At 45.6% G+C, this 22,007-nt stretch overlaps 1 protein-coding gene and 1 long non-coding RNA gene across 3 annotated transcripts in view; one reads left to right on the forward strand and one right to left on the reverse strand.

Annotated features, from left to right (window-relative positions):
• Nucleotides 1-22,007, reverse strand: part of EGFLAM (EGF like, fibronectin type III and laminin G domains) — a 193,843-nt gene that overhangs the window by 15,641 nt on the left and 156,195 nt on the right. For both annotated transcript variants that reach the window (XM_061393685.1, XM_061393686.1), the window contains 4 exons: nucleotides 19,845-19,956; nucleotides 13,313-13,429; nucleotides 10,505-10,685; nucleotides 2,256-2,334 (listed from right to left, as the gene is read on the reverse strand). In XM_061393685.1, the coding sequence (XP_061249669.1) occupies nucleotides 2,256-2,334; nucleotides 10,505-10,685; nucleotides 13,313-13,429; nucleotides 19,845-19,956 (489 nt within the window). The remainder of the gene's footprint in view (nucleotides 1-2,255; nucleotides 2,335-10,504; nucleotides 10,686-13,312; nucleotides 13,430-19,844; nucleotides 19,957-22,007) is intronic.
• LOC133233660 (uncharacterized) lies at nucleotides 12,113-20,510 on the forward strand. The gene is made up of 3 exons (XR_009731797.1): nucleotides 12,113-12,242; nucleotides 13,690-13,760; nucleotides 19,785-20,510. It is a non-coding gene; the product is annotated as an uncharacterized LOC133233660 (long non-coding RNA).

The following is a 22,007-nucleotide window of genomic DNA, read 5'->3' on the forward strand; positions in this document are numbered from 1 at the left end:
TTCTATTGTACTGTATATCACCATGATTTATAACTATTTAATGAGCATCTTAGGAACAGCTGTCTTTTTACCATAAAGGGTATGATTGTTGCAAAATATGCTGAGGATAACAAGGCAGGAAAATGAGTCATTGATAATACAATTGATTCTCTGAATTAATCAACCCAGGATCCAGACTAAGTCTAGACAGTTTGTTATATGAAATAATATTTACCGTTCATGTTTAAGACATTTCGAGCTGAGTTTTCTGTTGTGTGTGTGTATGTGCACTCAGCCGCTTCAGTCACATCTGACTCCTTGTGACCCTGCAGACTGTATAGCCAACCAGGCTCCTCTGTCCAGGGAATTCTTCAGGCAAGAATACTGAGTGGGTTGCCATGCCCTTCTCCAGGGGATCTTCCAGACCCAGGGATCAAATGTGGGTCTCTTATGACTCCTGTATTGGCAGGTGGATTCTTTACCACTTGTGCTTCCTGGGAAGCCTGAGTTTTCTGTTACTTACAGCCAAAGGCATCTAATGGAAACACACTCTGAACCTGACTTCTCTCTGCAGCTTCACACGCCTGCACACATAGATGCAATCTATTAATACACGCACACAGGTGTTATTGGGCTTTCTGCTTTGGGGCTTTGAACCTCCTACTTGCACCAAACCCTTCCACTCCCCCAAACGACCTGGCGCCCCTCACCAAGGATCACCCTCCTAGTTTCTGGGGACTGAACACCCCTCCATCTCTTGGGTGTAAGGACTTGAAGAAAGAAGAAGGTTTCTTGGCTGGGACTCCATTTCGCCTATGGCCCACACAAGACAACTTCAAGAAACACAACATGGGATTAGAGGAACAAAGCCGGGCCTGTCTGGTTTGTGTTCAGAAACACCAGGGACATCCAATGCCCCAGGAAAATGTCTCTTAACCACCTTTGTTCCTTGAAAAACCACCAAATTCCACCCTAAGAACTGTGTGCCTTTGGCTTAAAGAGTTGCCTTAGTCTGTGACGAGGCAATCAACCTGAGACAATGGAAAATATCCAGATTTGTGCTGGCAGTGGGGTGGGGAGTGGTGCTCTCTGAACTGCAAAGAGTGGAGGGGAAGGAAAAGAAAGAGAAAAGGCCAACTGAAAGCACCAAAGCCGAGCTTCACTAGATTCACCAAAGCCAGTCTTCCTCATGGGAAATAGCCTAATTAGGCTCTTCCAAACCAGGAGCTTTATAAGTGCAGTGTTGGAGAAGACTCTTGAGAGTCTCTTGGACTGCAAGAAGATCCAACCAGTCTATCCTAAAGGAAATCAGTCCTTAATATTCATTGGAAGGACTGATGCTGAAGTTGAAACTCCAATACTTTGGCCACCTGATACGAAGAATTGACTCATTTGAAAAGACCCTGATACTGGGAAAAATTGAAGGTGGGAGGAAAAGGGGACAACAGAGAATGAGATGGTTGGATGGCATCACTGACTCAATAGACATGAGTTTGAGTAAACTCCGAGAGTGGGTAATGGACAGGGAGGTCTGGAGTGCTGCAGTCCATGGGGTCAAAGAGTCGGACATGACTGAGCGACTGAACTGAACTGAAACCAGGAGCTTGAACTCTGGAGCAGGGCTGGACCTTCAGTCACCAGCAATTAAAAGTCCCAGCTGTGACGTGGGCATCTCTTTGGTCATGCTCTTGCATCCACCTGAAGAGAGCCGAGAAGCGCCCCCCCACCAAACTGGAAAAAGCCTGAAGAGGACAGTGGACCTCACTGATGATGATTCAAAGTAGGGCACGGACTTGGAGCTCTCTGCTTGGTTGGAGACGTGCCAGAACCCTTCCACGGCTGGCTCTAGGCAAAGCATGGCCACAAAGTAGCATGAAGTTGACTCCCCTGCCGGAAATCGCATGCGTGGAACCATGGCTTCAGGAGCATTGAGTTCTCACTGCTCCTCAAAGCCTGAGTATCAGAAATCCCAGGGCTGACCATTGTCCCTCTTTGACCAGAAAGGCTCTGGGTTGTTGGTCATGCTGCTGCTGCTGCTGCTAAGTCATGAGGTTGGTTCAAAGGCTACATTTTTGTGGGGTTATTTTTTTGTATGTGTTGTTTTGTTCTAGTTTCTATGTTTATTTTGTATGTTTTCTTCCCCTGGGACTCAGCTAAATTCTCGTGCCTTCTTGGAGAATTATCTTCTGGCATGGAAGATAAGGAAAAGCTCTGGGAAAGATAATGAGAAACTGACCTCCCAGGAGATAAGGAAGGTGCTCGAGGGGTCTTCTTACCTCTTGAGAATATCTGGATTGTCATACGTCAGGTAACTGCGGCCGATAAACTGCGGGATCTCAATAGCTTCTGTGATCGCTGAGACAGAACAGAAAACGGAGGTTATGTGCTATGCGGCTCTCTTGACCCCAGGACTCCACCAGGAGGCAGGAAAAGAACGAAAGCCAGCTCCCAGAAATAGGGCATTTATCAACTTGGCAGCCCCTTCCTCTTGGCTGCACAGGCACTTGGCCTGCTGTGGGATGACCTGGCCTGATAGCCTGGAGTTGGCCTCTCCCTGCTGGTCCCGCCCTGGGGCTGGCCGTCACTGTTATCTGCCTCAGCCCTACCGAGAAGGCCCTGCAATATACTGAACCTTGAATCGTGCCCAGTTATTCCTGGAAGCTAAAGGGCAGGCCCTGGGCCACGTGAGGAGCAGCTGGGGATAGCCCTAGAAGTTCTCCAAGGGAGGCAAACAGTCCCCCAACAAAATCCACCAGGACTTCTCTATTTGAAACCAACCTGGTCCAGAACCCATTCGGTCACAACGTCAGATACGGGTTAGTAATGGATAAGGCTTTGACTGTTTTTTGTGAAGCACCTTCTGGTGTTCTACTTCACAAAATTTTTACCACAGTCATACAAAGGAGCAGCAAGTATCGGGGAAGGGGAGGCTTGGATATTCCCATTTTACAGAAAAAGAAAATGAGGCACATAATCATTAAGGATTTTCCCAAGATTATACAGCTAAGAGAGAAACAGACCATGAACCAAACTCTGGCCCTCAGCATTCTTTCCAATATTTTAGAAGTGTTTCCTTCTCATTACTTTGTTTTCTTGAGGAAGCACCCTCTTCCACACAGTGAATAAAGGAATAAGTTAAGTAGTAGCATTTGGTGTCATGAATTAGGGATAATTTAGAGGATTTCTTCTAAAGAGATCACAGCAATATCACTTTCCTCTTTAGAAAGACAAAGAAATGGCAATTTAAAAAAGTTAAGGTAAAATGAATCTCATGTTCAAAGAAATGTGCAAAATGAGAGAAAATAAGCCAGCTTATAAAATAAGTCATAGTTTCACAAGATATGTGGTTGGCACAAAGAAGATTAACTAAGATCTCTACATCCAGGAGAGAAAAAATGTGTAATTATCGACACTACAAATGACAGGAGAGTTTAAACTCAACTTCTACACATTAAAAAGAAGGAAGGAAGGCAATAAAGAAAAGAAGGAAGGAAGAAAGAAAAAAAATAATAGTAAAACACAAAACCCAGTGACATTGCGCATGTGTGCTCAGCCATATCTGGACTCTGCAAGCCCATGGATTGTAGCCCACCAGGCTCCTCTGGCCACGGAATTTTCCAGACAAGAATACTGGAGTGGGTTGCCATTTTCTCCTCCAGGTATCTTCCCCATTCAGGGATCGAACTCGCCTCTCTGGTGTCTCCTGCATTGGCAGGTGGATTCTTTACCACTGAGCCACCTGGGGAGCCCATAATGATATTGGGCCCCCAAATAAAAGTTCCTGTGTTGGCAGGTCACCCACAGCATGCTTCTGTATTCTTCATAAAAAGTAAGAAAAAAAAAAAGGAAGGAAGAAAAAGAGAAGTTGGGGGAGGGAAAGGGTAAAGAAAGAAAGAAAAGAAGGAGAGGAAGAGAAGCAAACATTTTAAAGAGAATTTTTGAGGTAACTATCCAAGAAATTACTTTCTTGTCCTCTGAGGCAGCATGGCCCAGGACAAGGGGCTGTCGACCCGGAGGGCCTTTTAGAGTCGGAAGTGATGGCTCTTTAATCTCAAATTCTGAGCTGCTCCACCCTCTGGTTTAAGTGAGGAGGAGGAGGAAGGAAGAAAAGGAAGCTGAGAGAAGAAAAAAGATGTAAAATGCCACAAGTAGAAAGTTGGTGGGAAGAGAGAAGAAGAAGGGGAAAGTAGACGTTACAGGAGGAGAAAAGAAAATGTCAGAGAAGCAAAGGAGGAGAAGGTGTGGGAAAAAAAAACAACAACACAAAAATGAACAGCCAAGTGGATGGCATCCCCAGGCAGGGGATGCAGAGAGGATGAAAAAGCTGCGGCTGGGGGAGAAGTCCAGGAGAAGCAAAAATATAGAAGAGGGTAAGAATGGGGTACAAGAAGCAAGAGTGGGGAAACGCAGGAGGACAGGGGAGCTCGCACCTGGGCGGGCAGACCCTGAATTGCCAGCTGCTGATGCCAGACAGGAGGAGAAGCCATCCCTCCCAGTCACTCTGGAGTGCCTGCTGGGTTTGGCTCAGCCGCAAGCAGGGCCCATCCCTGCTGTTATTGGATGGACATGGGTCTCCACTCCTGGAAATGATCAGGACGTGCTCTGCACCTGGACTCTCAAAGGGGTGTATGCCTGAGCCCCTTCCAGCTGCTGACTAAGCCCCTCTAGCTCAGGGCTTCCCAAGATCCAGCCGGGAGACAAGTGTGTTCCCAGGGCTGGCGATCTCGGTGGGAGGCTGCAACCCCTCTGAGAGGTGTGTCCCCCATTACCCTCTGCAGGTGGTTGGCCAGCACTGTGCCCACAGCCTGTCCAGAGCCTGACCTGGCACCAGCCCAGGAGCCGTCCCAGCTTCTCGGAGGACTCACTGTACTTACTGTTGAGGCAGTAGTTCCCACACTCTGCCAGATGCCAGCATGAAACAGAACAGGGCAAGTCAGAATCTCACAGTCACTGTAAAATCCCAATTACTGTGGTTGCAGATCGCTGGAAAGTGGCCTTACACAGCCCCTGGGAAGCCCTGCAGGAACTCACATTCCTCTGAGGGAACGTGAATCCACTCGTTCCCCTTGTGAGAAACCGCTGGAAATATTTTCTCTCAGCATGGTTAGCACCAAATCACCCAACACACCTCCGCAGTTCTCGGCTCTGTAACTGGGGTGCAGGAGGTGGTGGACCAGGAAGATGTGTCTAATAAACTGTCTAACACCTCTGGGGCTCCCCTGACCTTGAACTAACAATGCCCACTTAATCTAAACCTGGAGAAAACACTTCCTGGAGAGTTACTTACCTTGTCAATGACCACTACCTTTCCTTGGCTCCAGGCTACACGTGAAAAAGGAATGATAAGCCAGCCAGCTGCCTCTTTTCTCTCCACAGTGGAAAAGATCACCCTAATTCCCACCCCACCCCCTTTACAAGGTTCAGATCTTGTGATTAATAAAGAGCAGGCGAACACTCTAGAAATGACACCACTGAACACAAACACAGTGAAAATAGACTCCGTGTCATCAGTATATGTGGATAAACATTAATTCCATCCTAAAACATTACAGTTAGAAGTAGCCATCTAGTCCTTTCTAGCCTTTTGCAGTTTTTTTAAATATTGTCAGCACAAGTATATTTTAGCCTAACCCTTTAGATCTAATTTCTTCTACACTGTCTTTATTTTTCCTTGTGGCAAAGGCACTATTCAAAGACTGTTTTTGGTGCTTCCTCACATTTAGACCTAAAAGCTTGAGACATCTGGTGACAAAATGAATAACCAGCCTGCAAGCCAGGCAAATTTTCCACTTCAGGGACTTGAAATTCCCAGTGGACTATAAAGAGTGGAAGAAAACTTGCTGGCTCCTTCACGCAGTCCCAGGACCAGTGAAGGAAGGAGCTGGGGTTGTAACCTAGCTTTTCCAGCAGCCAGGACTTCTCCCCACAACCTCCTGAGCGATGGCAATCCAGTCCCAGGGAACAATTTCCAGGGTGGGCAGCTCTCTCATCCACAGGCAGAACTCTCCCTTGCTGGACAGCTCTGCTTGGAGCAGCCATCTGGTCCCATGAAGCTGACTCTGCAGCCACAAAGTAAGTAATAGCTAAAAAATTGTTTTCTACACTACCAGCCTTCAACTATCTAAAAATCAACATCCAGGCTGGATGCCTCCAAATCTTGCACTGGTTAAGGATACACCATCCCAAGAAAAGAAATTCCCTATAGTATGCACAATTTATATGTTTTATGAATTTGTGTTTTTTCATACTGAGTATTCTTATATTACAGCTCATATTTAATGAAGCTACTTTTTTTTTTTTTTTTAATGCTCTGGGACTCCCCCCCCACTCCCGTCCCCCAATCAGACTCAGCAATTTGATATGAATTTACTAAATACACTGTGAAGTGTGTAGAATGTGGTCAATCATTATGAGTCAGGCAGGTTCCCATCTTTGAGGACTGTGTGTCCCTGACAAATGTGTGACCTAAGCCAGTGGCTTTCGGTGTTGGTATTGAGTGGAACTTCAGCTGCTGCAGAGAAACACTCCCATCTAGTGGCCTGAAGGGTCCTGCACCGTCTGAGTCAGAACTTCTCAGTAATCTGGGAAGGGAAGGGAAGGGAAGGGAAGGGAGTACCATCAGAGCTCGGTCCTTTCCCAAGTGGCCTGTCTGCCATGGGCTGGGGGAAACCCTGGAGGAAAGAGATGCATTCTACACCCTTGTCTTGGACACTCAGAACATATCAAAGGCTCTGAGAAGTCCCACAGAAGAAGCGATGGTTTACCCAGGATTACTCAGTCTTATTTCAGGCTCAGATGGTAAAGAATCTGCCTACAGTGCAGGAGACCTGGGTTTGATCCCCAGATTGGGAAGATCCCCTGGAGAAGGGAGTGACAACCCACTCTAGTATTCAGGCCTGGAGAATTCCATGGACAGAGGAGCCTGGCAGGCTAGAGTCCATGGAGTCCCAAAGAGTCAGACATGACAGAGCGACTCACTTTATTAGACCACAGAATTTCCCCTCCCATTCTGCGCATGTGAATGTTATGTTGTCTATCTCTCTGTGCGAACACAAAACCACCATTAGTATTCTTTAGAACTTAAATTTTCACCTGTGCTTTGTGAAACTCTGCTTTCCCTTGTTAGTAACTTAGACACAAGAGCTCTTACGGCCTGGGACACAAAATGGGCAAATTTGGATGAGAGTAGAGAGAAAGAAGAAAGAAATCTCTAAGGATGGGGAGTATCGGCTTTCTGACACCCCTCTGGTGAGATAAGAAAGGGACCTCAGGACTGGGCTGCAGCATGGGGTGCTGAGGTTTGTGGTAGAAGAAGGCACACGAGAGTGAGAGCCCCAGATGGAAGGTGAGGGGACCACCGCGCCTTACAGTTTCTGCTGGTATCTGAAGTTGTGGCTGGTACCTTGAAGGCCTTCTGGCTTCTCCAGCCCCACCTGGGGCACAGAGGCTCACTTTCCTGCAGCTCCGTGGGAGCCCAGTGCCCACCTCCATCTGGGCTCAGACTCTGCTCCAGCCTCTGATGTTGCAGAGACAAAGGGTGGGATGGGGCTCCCAAGACCCTCCTAATGGTCTGATGGTCTGAGAGCCTGGAATCGCCCCAGCCCCAGCCCTCCCGTACTACCAAGAGTTGAGAACAAGTGTCTAGTCTCCTGACTAGGGGCCCAGTGGAACTCCTCACTGAGGAGGGCAGAGAGACCCAGACTCACCGAATATCCCCAGAACTAACTTCCTGCTGGAGAAGGTGCCCCTTGGTATGGACTGAGTGAGGCCTGGCATTGGGGGTTTCTCCGACATGCTGCACACTGTAAAAGGGTGGTTTAACATCTGTGGGAGACACTAGGGAACACGTTTGTGCTTTTGAAGAAAGATCTGTCCAACATGGAGGGAAAAGCTGTTAAATATATAAGGGTAAGAAGCATCTCATTGGATCAGGTGGGATTCTCTTTGATAACCAAGGATGGCTCTTAACCAGTCTTGGTCTTTCCCGCTAAGAATATATCCCAGCTTTTAGACTGTTCTTTTGCATCTCCGTGGAACAGTATAGTTTGCCAGCTCTCTTTCCTTTCTTTCTGACACTTATCCAGGCCTACAAGCTTATTGAACAATCACAGCAGTCTGTATGGTAACGGTGTACCTCTATGTACCCGCTGGGGCCTAAAAATTTGTCCTTAACAGCCCTAACCTGTACCCACAGTTCCGTTAATCCTCCCAAGCCATACAGCAGAAGAAATTACATGATACAGGCCATGCCTCCTATGCATGAATCTTCCTAGGACTGGCAACAGTTGCCTTTTTGCCAGAAATACCCTATTTCAAAGCATGAAGAAATGCTGATACAATGTGAAAGCAGCTGATGCTCTGAGTTTTAATCTTGGTTGTAGCCTAGGATGTTGCAGAAAAAAGGGGTCTAAATGCTGTCTAGACCACCCCACACTGCCACTGCCCAATCTCTTGGATCTTGCCAGAAGGCCCAGGCCCTCATCAGCGATCTGACTTTCATTTTGGAGAGGTATATTTCTCATTGAACCTGAATCCAGTTGCAAAGCTCTTTACATCTATATGGTTAATGTTCTGTAACAGGAAACAAGGGTTACCAAGGTACCAATTATCTTTTCCTTTCTATTTAATTCCAGAAGCTAAATGTTCATTTAATCCTGGACTTTATATATTGACCCTTAGTGTTAGCATCTAAGGCAGGAGCGAGCTTGCATTTGCCTGTGGTAAAATTGGAGACTTAGGAGAGTCAAACACTGATGTGTGAAATCTAGATCCAATTTTCTGAATGAACAGGCCACTCTTGAGCTAAATCTCTCCAAGTACCTGCTGTTAGCTAAACAGTGATTTCCTTGTTAGCTTTATAATCAGGATCATTCACAAATGGCTCAGTTCCTCTTCTTTAGGGGTTCATCACTAGAGTGAGATACATTTGTAAACTTATTTCATATGATTTGCCGTGAGGGTTTCAAAACTCATTTCAATATACTACTACTTAATCTTCCAACTGGCTAATTGGCATCTTTCATATTTTCCAAGACTGCTGCACAACAACTTCTCCTAGCACTCCAGATACTGAAATATCTACCTGTAGTCTTCAGTTTTCCTCTAAGCCCTACTTCTGAGAACAATCAAAAACCTGGGAAAAAAAACAGGAAAGAGAGAGACAGCAGTGCTTCACTTAGGACTGCTGCCTTCTTGCCTTCAGGCCTGTATACCTTTTTTATTAGTTCCTGGAGAGGTGAGGCCTCCCCGACATTCTAAAAAGAAGGTCCATGTGGCTCACCATGATGCAGCTGCACGACGCGGGCCTCTTCTAGACCCCACCCTGGCCTCTGCCTCCCTTGAGCAGGCGTGGAAAACAGTCCAGCAGGACCTGCAATCTGGGATCTGCTCTGCTTTCAGACAAAGGCAAGTTGGAAGTTAAGTGCTCACAGCACCTGCTGGTGGATTTTATTTTTCTCACCAAGAATAATAATGGCTTGTTGTTTTTCAGTCGCTCAGTCATGTTCACCTCTTTGTGACCCCATGGATTGCGGCACGCCAGGCTTCCCTGTCCTTCACCATCTCCCAGAGCTTGCTCAAACTCAGGTCCATGGAGTTGGTGATGCCATCCAACTGTCTCATCCTCTGTCACCCCCTTCTCTTCCTGCCCTCAGTCTTCCCCAGCATCAGGTCTTTTCCAGTGAGTTGGCTCTTCGAATCAGGTGGCCTAAGTACTGCAGCTTCAGCTTCAGCATCAGATAATGGATAATGGGTGCTATTGTTACTTACTAGGTATTCTTCTGAGAAATATGAGTTCTGCCTCATTCCTCTTCTAAGGAATACACATTGCCTTATGTAATCTACACTACCATTCTCTGAGTTAAACAATATCTCTGTATTATTCTCATTTTACAGATGAAGAAACTGAGGTACAGAGGAAACATATACAGCATGGAAAACAGCAGTCTGCAGAAGGTTGTTCATATTCTAGCTTGTAGCAATTAATGCACAATTCATATTATGCCATATTTGGCAAGAGTTCCCTTTGTAGCATTCACAGGTAGGAGTCAAAAATATTTTGTCAAAATATTTATCAGTCTATAAAGCCCAGGCATTCACCTGTCAGGATAGACTCTGGGAGAGGCTCAGATCAGGGGTCCTGGAAACCGCCCCCCACCCAGTATTATGAATTAACCCTTTGATTCTAGACCATGGGGCAATTCTCAGAGAAGGAGCCATAGTAGCTGTGATGGGGAGCTATTTACTTACTGTTTACAGAAGTATTTCAGCATTTTAATTCTTATTAAATAGTTAAAGTAGTTTATATATATATATAAATATAATTAATCATCTGGGTTTCCCTGGTGACTCAGCTGGTAAAGAATCATCTAATATGCTGTTGACATCGTTAATAAAAATAAACAGTATGGCTGTCTCAGGGTAATCAACTGGTCCTTTAAGAGTGGCAGTCTCCCAAACAGTGTGTCCATTCCCTCTGCTCCAGGAAGCAGAAGTGTGTGCATGCACACACACACACAGAGTATACCTTTCTGGCAGTGCAGCCCCTCGAAGCCCAAGGGGCAGTCACACTCATAGCCCTCCTTCCTGGGTCGGCAGCTGCCCCCATGGGCACAGGGGGACCCCACGCAGGGGTGGGCTGCATTCTCCACGTTCACGCCCCACGTGAAGTCATGCTTCACGTGGATGGTCCGGTCATTCAGGATGATCTTAGGAAAGAAAACATAAAGCAATTCAGGGATTCAGAAATCAGCTCTGGAGTCTTCTACAGCTTCCCTCAGCACACCAACCTGAACTATGCCTAGGGTAGGGGGGAGCTTTAAAAATAAACAGATAAAGTCTGGTTACTACTTTCGGAGTTCTGTGAATGACGCAGGAATGGAAATGACTACATTTCGTGCTTGAGAGAATCTGCATCATGTACAAGACTAAACAAGCAGCTTCCTCTGGTTCTGGAAAACCTGGCCACTCAGAGCAATCATAAAGAAGAACCAATTACTACAAAATTTGGTTTCTAATGCTGTATATTGGAATCATGGGAGGTGAGGGGGTTAAGAAATATACTCATGCCCAAGCCCCACCCAGATCAACTGAACCAGAATTTCTGTGGGTGAAACTGAGTCACCGGCAAGTTTAAAGAAACATTCCAGGCGATTCTAAGATGCAGCCAAGGCTGAGACATGCGGCTAAAAAGCAGAGTAAGGAAGAATACAACACAAAATGTCACAGAGGCAGGAATCCAAGGTGGGGCCGGGGGCGGTGATAGAGTCTGGAGGTGGTGGAAATGTACTGCTGTGTCTTCCTGGCTGGTATTCTCTGCAGCCTCCTCCAGCTCTATCAACTCAGTCTCCCCAACTGCCCCCCTCCCTCCTGCTTCCTCCTTCCCCAGCACTCCGGAATCCCCACCTCTCCACATCCTCTTCCCCGGAGTGAAACTCAGGTCATATTCTCAGCGCTGCTGTGCACATTAACCAGGACAGACGGCTCTTTGCTCTCACCCCTCTTCCCTGTAATGGGGCTTTAGTGAAACTGATGAATTATAGAGTGAGGTCACTGGGCTCCCCGACTCCAAATAAACGAAGTGTGCATTGGCCCTGAGCTGTGGGTGTTTCAGGGTTCTTCAGGCTTTGCAGAACTCAGACAGAGAGAGCTTCTAGGGTAACCTCCAGCATGCAGGGGATCCTAAGAGGTTAGCAAGGGTACTTCTGGCCACTCATTCATGTTTCCATAGATTTGTCTAGTTTTTGGAGAGTCAGGAAAGCTGGGAGAAAACCTTCCTCCAGGCATGCCACTCAAAATCTACCAGAGAAGAGCCGGAACCTTTCCACACGCTCCCCCTTTCTTGCTGTGAGTGATGATTGTAAAACCGAGTCAAGAGAAACTGAGTCAAGTGCCATGACTGGGCTGGGGCTTCCATAGTGGCTCAGATGGTAAAGAATCTGCCTGCAAGGTAGGAGACCTGGGTTTGATCCCTGGGTTGGAAGATCCCCTGAAGAAGGGAATGGCTACCCACTCCACTATTCTTGCCTGGAGAATTCCATGGACAGAGGAGCCTGGCAGGCCACAGTCCATGAGGTCACAAAGAGTCGGGACACAATTGAGCGACTAACACTTTCACTTTCGCTTACTGACCGGGTCACTGGGAGGGGAGGGGGCTCTTCCAGGAAGTAAGGAGGAAAGGCTTGTGTGTGTTGTGTGAAGAGAGCAAAGCCTGACATGTTCAGAAGGAAGATGAAGCCTCTCAGCAGCTCAGCTTACCTCCTAAGGTAGAATTTCAAACCCATGATTTCACATGGCCAGTCCCACTCACGGTGGGGGACAACAGTCTGAACTGAGGTGACACTGACCTCACAGTTCAGCAGCAAAGGGAAGCACAGCAGGGCGAGGAAAAATTGACTGGGTCCCTTTTCTGGGCCCCACACTGGGACACAGAGAAGGACAGAGTCCCTGGGGCCCTTCTCAGAGCCCAGCTGTGCACATCCTTGAGAGGACCTCCTCTCACTGCCCCTCCACCACCTTAGCGCCTCCTGTACTTTGCCTCAGATCCCCCTCAGGGATTGGTGGCCCCCATTCCTTCACTGGTTGCCAAGAGAAATAGGACTTGGCTGACATCCAGGAACCGGACGTGTTTTTCTTCAAATCCTTTTTTCCCCATGTTTACTGGTCCTGGACTCTGGGTTGGTGGGTCAACTTACATGTCTGTTGTAGACAGAACATAATCTCATGACCAGAGAGATCACAGGCAGCCCCAAGAGAAGGAACATGTGACAGATATGAATGGGATCAGTGTCCTGTCTCTTACTAGCTGAGTGGATTTTTTTTCTAGAACCTATGGAAGGACTCTAATCTGTGCTCTTAAAAGTTTGGTTACATGATTGATGAACAACCATTAAAACAGGGTGGTGGGGATGGAAGTGGAGGCAGCAAAAACAATTGGGTCTTGCCTTGAGCAAAAAGCCAAGTGACCCCAAAGAGAAGCAGGAGTCACTATGAGACTCTATCCATTGCCTTCCCTTTTTGACAAGTGTCTGCAGTGACCTGGTCCAACTGCCCCCTCAACAATACTAGGATATTCTAAGTAGATCTATTGTAAAAATTCATCTTCATTAGTTGCATTCATGAGATGTCCGCTGGGCACAGCTGGGAGCAGATGCTATAAGAAAGCGGGGCTGGAAACCAGGTATGCTCCGAGAATTAAAAAAATATAATTTTAAAAATGTTAAAAACTTCCTCATGGTTTCTTTCTTGGGTATAGCAGTTTGCACTGATCACAGTTCTCAATTCCATTGTCGGTAGTCAAATTCACACCATGCACGTGAGGAAGGGTAGCCTGTACCTTCTGGATGCTCCCACTGAATGGCTTGAGGATGCCCGAGTTCTTCTTCACATCATCGTAATTGGGGACCCCACCGATGAAAATGTCCGAGTTGCACTTAATCTGGGTGAAGCCTCCCTGCCAACAGATTAAAAACAAAACACAGTATAACCAACTGTGCCTCTGGTTCCCTGTTAGGGAACAAATGGCTGAGGCAGTCTCAAGACTCATCATGATAATTTTTATACATATTGGCCCAACCTTTGTCTTGATTTCATTGCTGCTTACCACCTTTTTGATTTTTTGTAAATTTCTGGACATTTCTGAGATACATCATCCAGAAAATGCAAGTGAATATGGTAGACCACTACATCATCGGTGTCACTCTCTCCCTGCAGGAAGGCTACCTCTAACCTGTCAGTCTCAAGTGGGGCCATGTAACTTGCTTTGGTCAACAAAACATGAGCAGGTGAGAAATGAATCATTTCTGGGCAGAGTCTTTCAGAGCCAGGAGTGGTTCACTATGCCCTGTTCCTCTACCCCTATTTCCAGAGGTCCCCAATTTCCAGGATCTAATGCCTGATGATCTGAGATGGAGCTGATGTAATAATAATAGAAATAAAGTGTACACTAAATGTAAGGTGCTTGAATAATCTTGAAACCATCTCTACCCTCCCACCCCTCTTCCGTGGAAAAACTGTCTTCCTTGAAAGTGGACCCTGGTGCCAAAAACGTTGGGGATCACTGTTATTCCTTCAGCCTGGGTCTCAGATTAAGGCTGCAGCTGACTGTTGATGGACATGTAATGTGGATGAGAAATAACCCCTCATTATAAGCTGCTGCTATTTGGGGCGCACGTGTGCCTGAGCCTCTCCTGGCACTGAGATCCCACTGGTTTAGCACTTTGCCTAGATTTGGATACATGATCCAAATTCTAGTACAGGACTTATTGATATATTCACTAACGGTAAAGACAGAATTTCTTTAAGCCAAGAGAAAGGGAAAGCATGGTGAGTGGAAGGCATTCCTTGTTATCATATACAAAGGGCAGAGAAATTCCTTCCAGATTCTTAGAGATCCCTACTGTCAATCCCCAAAGGCTTCTCCTGCTTCTGGTCATTTCAACAGCCTAAACCCAACGGCTGGGCTAGATAACAAGCTGTGTGTGAGATTTAATGTCTAAACTCCTTCAACCATCTTAAGCAAAATGTTAAAATGCCCTAAGATAACATGTAAATTTGAGACCTCTGGGAATGAACACATTTGGGGTAACATAAGTTATTGTTTCCTTTGATTTATGGTCAAAAGAAATACAAAGTGTAACCGGATTCAATTATTTAACAAATACTACTGGGTACCTACCATGTCCCAGGTACTAAGTGGTGCACAAACCACAGTAAATAAGAAAGCCCAGGTCCCTCCCTCCAGGGGCTTACACTGTGGGGCAACACAGACCAGTAAACGGGCAGGTAAGATAAGCCCCGTGACCATGGGGGCACCTGGCAGGGATAGGGCATCTCATACTCTGCTCCAGAATTAGGGAGTGGGAGGTGAAGCAGGAAGAGTCAAAACTGAGTCTCAGAAACTGGCTGGAGTCAGAGCTTGGAGGGCATGCTGGGTATCAGGCAAAGGCAAGGAGGGACCACATCACACACGGATAGAAACTTACACTTCACCCGAAGAACAACGAGTTTTCAGGAAGAGAGTAATCAGATCTGTATTTTAGGACTATCACTGGCCAGAGGGAGGAGAATGGATTTGGGGTCCAGTCGGGGTAGAGAAGAGGAGACAGGGGAGCAGAGAGGAGGATGCTCCATCTAGGGGAGCGCTCGGAGTGGCTGAGTCCAGCCGGGTAACAGCAGAGAGGTCTCGTAGTAGACAGGCTGAACTGCCTTCTGTCAATAACCTTCAGGCAGCTTTGAGGGTTCTTATTTAATGAATGGGGATGCAAGGAATCATCAGAGGCAATTTCAGGAATCCTTGTGGATTAGGGAACCAGGCAGGAGCTGTCAGGACACACCCACAGAGACCCATCGTCATCATGTCTTTAAAATAAAAAACTAGGAAGAAAGGAGGAGGGCTGCAAGGTCAAAGGGACTTCAGAGAAGCAGGCTGTTTTAAAAAAAACTTGGGAGTTTCTTGGTTGTGTCAGGCAAACTGGGTGGGGTCTTGTGGGGTGACAGAAGTCTCTTTTGGCTCCTCATCAAAGTCCTCCCCCTGCCCCCTGCCCCCCACGCCTCTGCCACCACCGCCTGAAGTGGACAAAAGGCGGGGCTGCAGCGGGACCACAGGAGGGAAGCAAACAGACCCACCAAAGTGAGGCGCTCAGTGCCTGGATCCACCACTTTCGTTAAGCTGAGAGTGGCTGGAAAACCTGAGTAAACCCCCTGATGGGTTTTCTGAAGCCCTGGGAGCACTGCCCCTTTGAGTTTGCACAGCTTGACTCATCCTGGGCTGTGGGTGTTTCTCAGTGCAGCCAGCTGAGCAACGTGATGTCGGGTGTGGTTTGGACACTTAGGGGCTGGCTTAGCCTCCAGCGTATCCTGTAACCCCTGTCCCCCTCCTTCTCTAAGCTCTAAGACCACTATCCCCATTGACCAAGCCTTGGAACAGGGTATAACAGCTGCGGGGCAGAGACCCCGGGGGGTGATCTGATTAAGGTTTAACTCACCGAGATCAAGCATGGGTCTTCCCACTCTGGTCTCAGGGAGGCCTCCCAAGAACCACCCCCAGATGCACACAGAACAGCCACGCCTTCCCTCCTACCTGCTTACACTGCTTTCCAGGTGGGCAGCTCCATCCATTCAAAAAGCCGATAAAGAGGATGCTGGTTCTACCAGTCCTGGTATGGCAGTAACAGAACCCGAGGTGTGTGGTTTCTACCCTTGTGCTGTCTCTTCACTACAGGATCTCAAGGGTAAATACTGTGTCCCAAATAGTTCCTTATTTATAATCAAAGGCCTTAACCCTACTATTTACAAACACGCCCATCCTGTTTGTGTTACTGTTGTACAGATGTTGGTAACTAAGACCTAGAGTGATACAGTGCTTTTGTGAATTTATATTATTAAGTCAACACACAGTCAGATCTACACCTGTGAGCTTCTAATTCTGTCTAGGACTAAAATCAGCTGTTTTCTGGACTGTATGAAAGTGCATCCCTTTCTTGCTTTAAAATCCGTTTTTCTTTATACATTTTCTTTCCTTCCTCCCTACTTTCTCTTTCTTCCTTCTTTCCATCTTTCCTTCCTTCCTAATATATATGGGACATTTTCTAGGGTACTTGCCTCTTGAAGCAGAGCCCAGGTTGGGATTTTTCTGATTCCTAAGGAGGCCCTTGATTCTCACAGGACCTTCCACCACTGTCGTCCCTGAAGCTGCCTTCCTGATAAGTTCCCTTTTTATTCCCCTCCTCAACCAAGATCTTCCCCACCAAGAGTCCCTTTTCTTTCCCTTTCTTCTTTTCCTATCAATTCATTTTCTTATCAGAACAGTCACATTCATCAATACCTTCTTTAAATCTGTGATGCACACAATGAAGACTGTTGTAATTAAAATCCTGGCAAATCTGAGGTCTCCTCTGTTTTTAGGGGTCTGTAAATTTCATGTGTGTACAGAATGCTAGTACGTTGTAATTTAAAACAAATGTCTCTTAGCTGTCCTTAAAAATGCCATTTTCCTTCAGACATGACCTTGGAAATAAAAACATGGATGAAAGTTATAAACCTGAGTGGAAATTCTGAACTGTTGAGGTCATGCTAGTTTGCCAAAATTCAGACTTAAATTTGCCTTATTGCCAAATTCAGACTTAAATTGAATAAAGTGGGGAAACCACTAGACCATTTGGGTATGACCTAAGTCAAATCCCTTATAATTATACAGTGGGAATGACACACAGATTCAAGGGATTAGATCTGATAGAGTGTCTGAGAACTATGGACAGAGGTTTGTGACATTGTACAGGAAGCAGTGATCAAGACCATCCCCAAGAAAAAGAAATGCAAAATGGCAAAAAGATTGTCTGAGGAGGCCTTACAAATAGCTGAGAGAAGAGAAGCAGAAGGCAAAGGAGAAAAGGAAAGATATACTCATTTGAATGCAGAGTTCCGAAGAATAGCAAGGAGATAAGAAAGCCTTCTTCAGTGATCATTGGAAAGAAATAGAGGAAAACAATAGAATGGGAAAGACTAGAGAGCTCTTCGAGAAAATTAGAGATACCAAGGGAACATTTCATGCAAAGATGGGCACAATAAAGGACAGAAATGGTATGGACCTAACAGAAGCAGACGATATTAAGAAGACACGGCAAGAATACACAGAAGAACTGTACCAAAATGATCTTCATGACCCGGATAACCAGGATGGTGTGATCACTCACCTGGAGCCAGACATCCTGAAATGCAAAGTCAAATGGGTCTTAGGAAACATCACCACAAACAAAGCTAGTGGAGGCGATGGAATTCCAGTTAAGCTATTTCAGATCCTAAAAGATGATTCTGTTAAAGTGCTGTACTCAATATGCCAACAAATTTGGAAAACTCAGCAGTGGCCATAGGACTGGAAAAGGTCAGTTTTCATTCGAGTACCAAAAAAGGCAATGCCAAAGAATGCTCAAACTACTGCACAATTGCACTCATCTCACATGCTAGCAAAGTAATGCTCAAAATTCTCCGAGACAGGCTTCAACAGTATGTGAACAGAGAACCTCCAGATGTTCAAACTGGATTTAGAAAAGGCAGAGGAACCAGAGATCAAACTGCCAACATTCACTAGACCATTGAAAAAGCAAGAGGGTTCCAGAAAAACATCTACTTCTGCTTTATTGACTACGCCAAAGCCTTTGTCTGTGTGAATCACAACAAACTGTGGAAAATTCTTAAAGAGATGGGAATACCAGACCACCTTACCTGCCTCCTGAGAAATCTATATGCAGGTCAAGAAGCAACAGTTAGAACTGGACATGGAACAACAGATTGGTTCCAAATAGGTAAAGGAGTATGTCAAGGCTGTATATTGTCACCTTGCTTATTTAACATATATGCAGAGTATATCACATGAAAAGACGAGCTGGATGAAGCACAAGCTAGAATCAAGATTGCCAGGAGAAATATCAATAACTTTAGATATGCAGAAGACACCACCCTTATGGCAGAAAGCAAAAAAGAACTAGAGTCTCTTGATGAAAGTGAAAGAGGAGGGTTTAAAAGCTGGCTTAAAACTCAACATTCTGAAAACTAAGATCATGGCATCCAGTCCCATCACTTCATGGCAAATAGATGGGGAAACAATGGAAACTGTGACAGACTTTATTTTCTTGAGCTCCAAAATCCCTGCAGATGGTGACTGCAGCCATGAAATTAAAAGACACTTGCCCCTTGAAAGAAAAGCTATGACCAACCTAGACAGCATATCAAAAAGCAGAGACATTACTTTGCCAACAAAAGTCTGTTTAGTCAAAGCTATGATTTTTCTAGTAGTCATGTATGGATATAAGAGTTGGACTATAAAGAAAGCTGAGCACCGAAGAATTGGTGCTTTTGAGCTGTGGTGTTGGAGAAGACTTGAGAGTCCCTTGGACTGCAAGGAGATCCAACCAGTCAATCCTAAAGGAAATCAGTCCTGAATATTCATTAGAAGGACCAATGCTGAAGCTGAAACTCCAATACTTCGGCCACCTGATGCGAAGGGCTGACTCATTTGAAAAGACCCTGATGCTGGGAAAGATTAAAGGCAGGAGGAGAAGAGGATGACAGAGGATGAGATGGTTGGATGGCATCATGGACTCGATGGGCATGAGTTTGAGCAGGCTTCAGGAGTTGGTGAAGGTCAGGAAAGCCTGGTGTGCTGTAGTACATAGGGTCACAAAGAGTTGGACACGACTGAATGACTGAACTGAACTGAGTACACTATTAGAAATAATAATAAGTAAAGCTACACAACACTGATCATATGCCGGGTTCTGTGGTATTTGAGAAATACAGTTATTCTAATTCTCACAACCCTATAATGCAGTGCTATTATTATCACGATTACCCTATTTTTTTAGATGCAAAAAAAAAATCAAGATCACCCAAGATCACCATCTTGGGAGATCAAGTGATTAGACTGGTCTGAGCTCACATCACTGATAAGGAATGGAGCTAGATTTTGAACCCTAGGTGTCTGGTTTCAGAGTCTTTGTTCTTGTCAGATGTGTGATCACACCCCCACCCCCATCACTGGCTCTGTTTGGAGCTGTGTTCTGATCTACCTTGTATAGCAATGTGAACAAAGCTATGGGTCGGCAGGGAGGCATGGAGCAGGTGGGCAGTTCTGTAAGTGACACTGGTATTAGCTCACTCCCCTATGAAGGCCCCTACTATTATCAATCCCATTCCCAGTTGAGGAACTGCAAAGCTAAGGAGCTCGTCCAGTGGGAAGCTCGGGTGTTAACTCAGGTGAAATGGCACCAGAGTCCATGTATTAACCACTGTGCTGATGCTTTTGTCTCCAGGACAGGAAGGAAACAGTAACCCCACTCACACGAGTCATCAGGAGCAGATGTCCTTCTTACCTCTGCCATCCCCTCCACCGCCTTCTGCTTATCCACCTGCAAGATGCCATTCTTTGCTGTGCGGGACACACGCAGCTCGTGCCAGTGGCCCAGGGTGAGGGGCTCTTCACTCCTGTTGAAGGAAGGAAACTGAACCTGGGTTAGCATCACTGGCGTTGCAGATAATGTCCACCAATCTGGCTCTGATGGAGTGTTCCCACCTTCAGCACCTTGTCCTGTCCAGCAAAGAGAAGAGCCTCATTCCCCCTCGTAAAACACAGCAGGGCTAGCTCCATTTACTGGACTCCTTCATGGGAGGACTATCTCACTTATCATTTTACTTATTCCTTAGCACAAGTATGAAATGGGGGTAGGATTAGGCTGGTTTTCAAGATGAGGGGGTAAAATATGACCAGAGTTGCACGAAATCTTTGAAGAAGAGAAAACTATATAGGCTATGATGTAAAGCAGATTCCTTGATGTAATGATGTCTGTAGCATCCTTTGAAAGGCATAAAAAATAAGATGGATGGATGGGGGAATATAAGAATGAACAGACACATGATAAAGTAACTCCAGCAGAATGCTAACTGTAGACAGTAGGTGGTGGGTCTAAGGTTTATTGCACAATTCTTTCACCTTTGCTATATGTTTGAAGTGTTTCATAATAAAATATTTGGGAGGCAGATTCCGCATTGTCTGATATTGTGAAAAAAATTAAAAGTACTTTAAAAATTCAATTATTAATTCAAGATGGAAGCACTTGAAGTTTAAATGATATTGTAAGATTTTTACATGTTACATTTCACAGTGAGGTGTGTAAAAAGAGTATAATTATTGCATTTGTGTCCCTAAAGATGTATATATAGTTCCTGGCCTTCTCTGACGCTCCCAATTATTCTGTGGTCCTGGATCGTTTTTGGAAGCCCACCAGGAATACCAGTGGGCGCAATCACTGAAAGGTCTCCACCCCTCACTTGATTTTTCGCTCTGGCAAATGCTTCTGCCATTTGTTCTTAGCAATTAGAATTTAATCACCTTGGCTCAATCAATATGCAATAAAGACCTCATTCAGCAGCCCATCTCCATAATAACTAACAGCATCTGAGCCTGTTCTTGTCCTGTAGAGGTCATTCCCTGTCAATACACTGCCTCCCTCAGCACAGGGATATTGATCACTGCCATCATGAGCTCATTTCAATTGTCTCGATTTTTGAATCAAGTTCATCATAAATTAGACCACCTTATCCTCTGCCTAAAGTTAAAATGATGTGGCCAACTCCACGGCTTCCTGTAGCTCAGGCTTTCACTGAATTGTCTTAATGAAGCAGGAAGTACTGGAAATGGTTTTTAAAATAAACATTTTCCAAAGGGCCACCTGAAACATTAACCGTGATGGGTATTGTCAGTTACACTGCAGAGGGGTGGCCCAGGGGAGCAGATGATGGTTACTCTGAGTTCTTGCTTCTTTTTCATCACACCTAATGCTAAAGATTTTTTTTTTCCATTCACCTTTCCTGACAAGCAGCGAAGGAATAACTTATGTTTTAAAAAAAATTTTAAATAACTCTTATCAAAAATAGGCACCGAATTATGAAAGAGAGAAATGCTGGATTTCTAAGGTTCCACGTGTCTGTGACCCCGCAGCTGGAGCTGCTACTGCAGATGTGCAGGGGGCAGGGGGCAATTTGTTCAGGAGGAAGGCTGATGAGCCACAACCCTCTCCAGCCCCTTCCAGTCATTCCTTACCCAGGAAAGAGCCATTTGAAAGTACAAGGTGATATTCAAGGTGTCTTCTTCCTTTCTTGACTTGACAAATTGTTCTAAGTGAGTTGTTTAGGCTGTTTTGCATAATCATATGTAAATTGAATCAATTAAATACCTACCAAAGTTGTCTTGAGACACAGGATGTTCCTGCATAACCAGAGACACAAAAATATTTGTCCATTCCCCAAGGTGGGAGGTGTTAAACTGATGTGTAGGAATTCAACCTTAAGGACAAGAATGAACTGTACTTTTAAAGAACTGTTGAAACCTAAGGCAATAAGCACTTTCCATCAGTCAGGAAAAATGATAACAGCAGTTAAGGGCAACCATGGCTTCCCTGGTGGCTCAGCTGGTAAAGAATCCGCCTGCAATGTGGGAGATCCGGGTTCGATCCCTGGATTGGGAAGATCCCTTGGAG

The sequence above is a fragment of the Bos javanicus genome, chromosome 20 (genome assembly GCF_032452875.1).
Source record: "Bos javanicus breed banteng chromosome 20, ARS-OSU_banteng_1.0, whole genome shotgun sequence".
NCBI classification, from domain to species: Eukaryota; Metazoa; Chordata; class Mammalia; order Artiodactyla; family Bovidae; genus Bos; species Bos javanicus.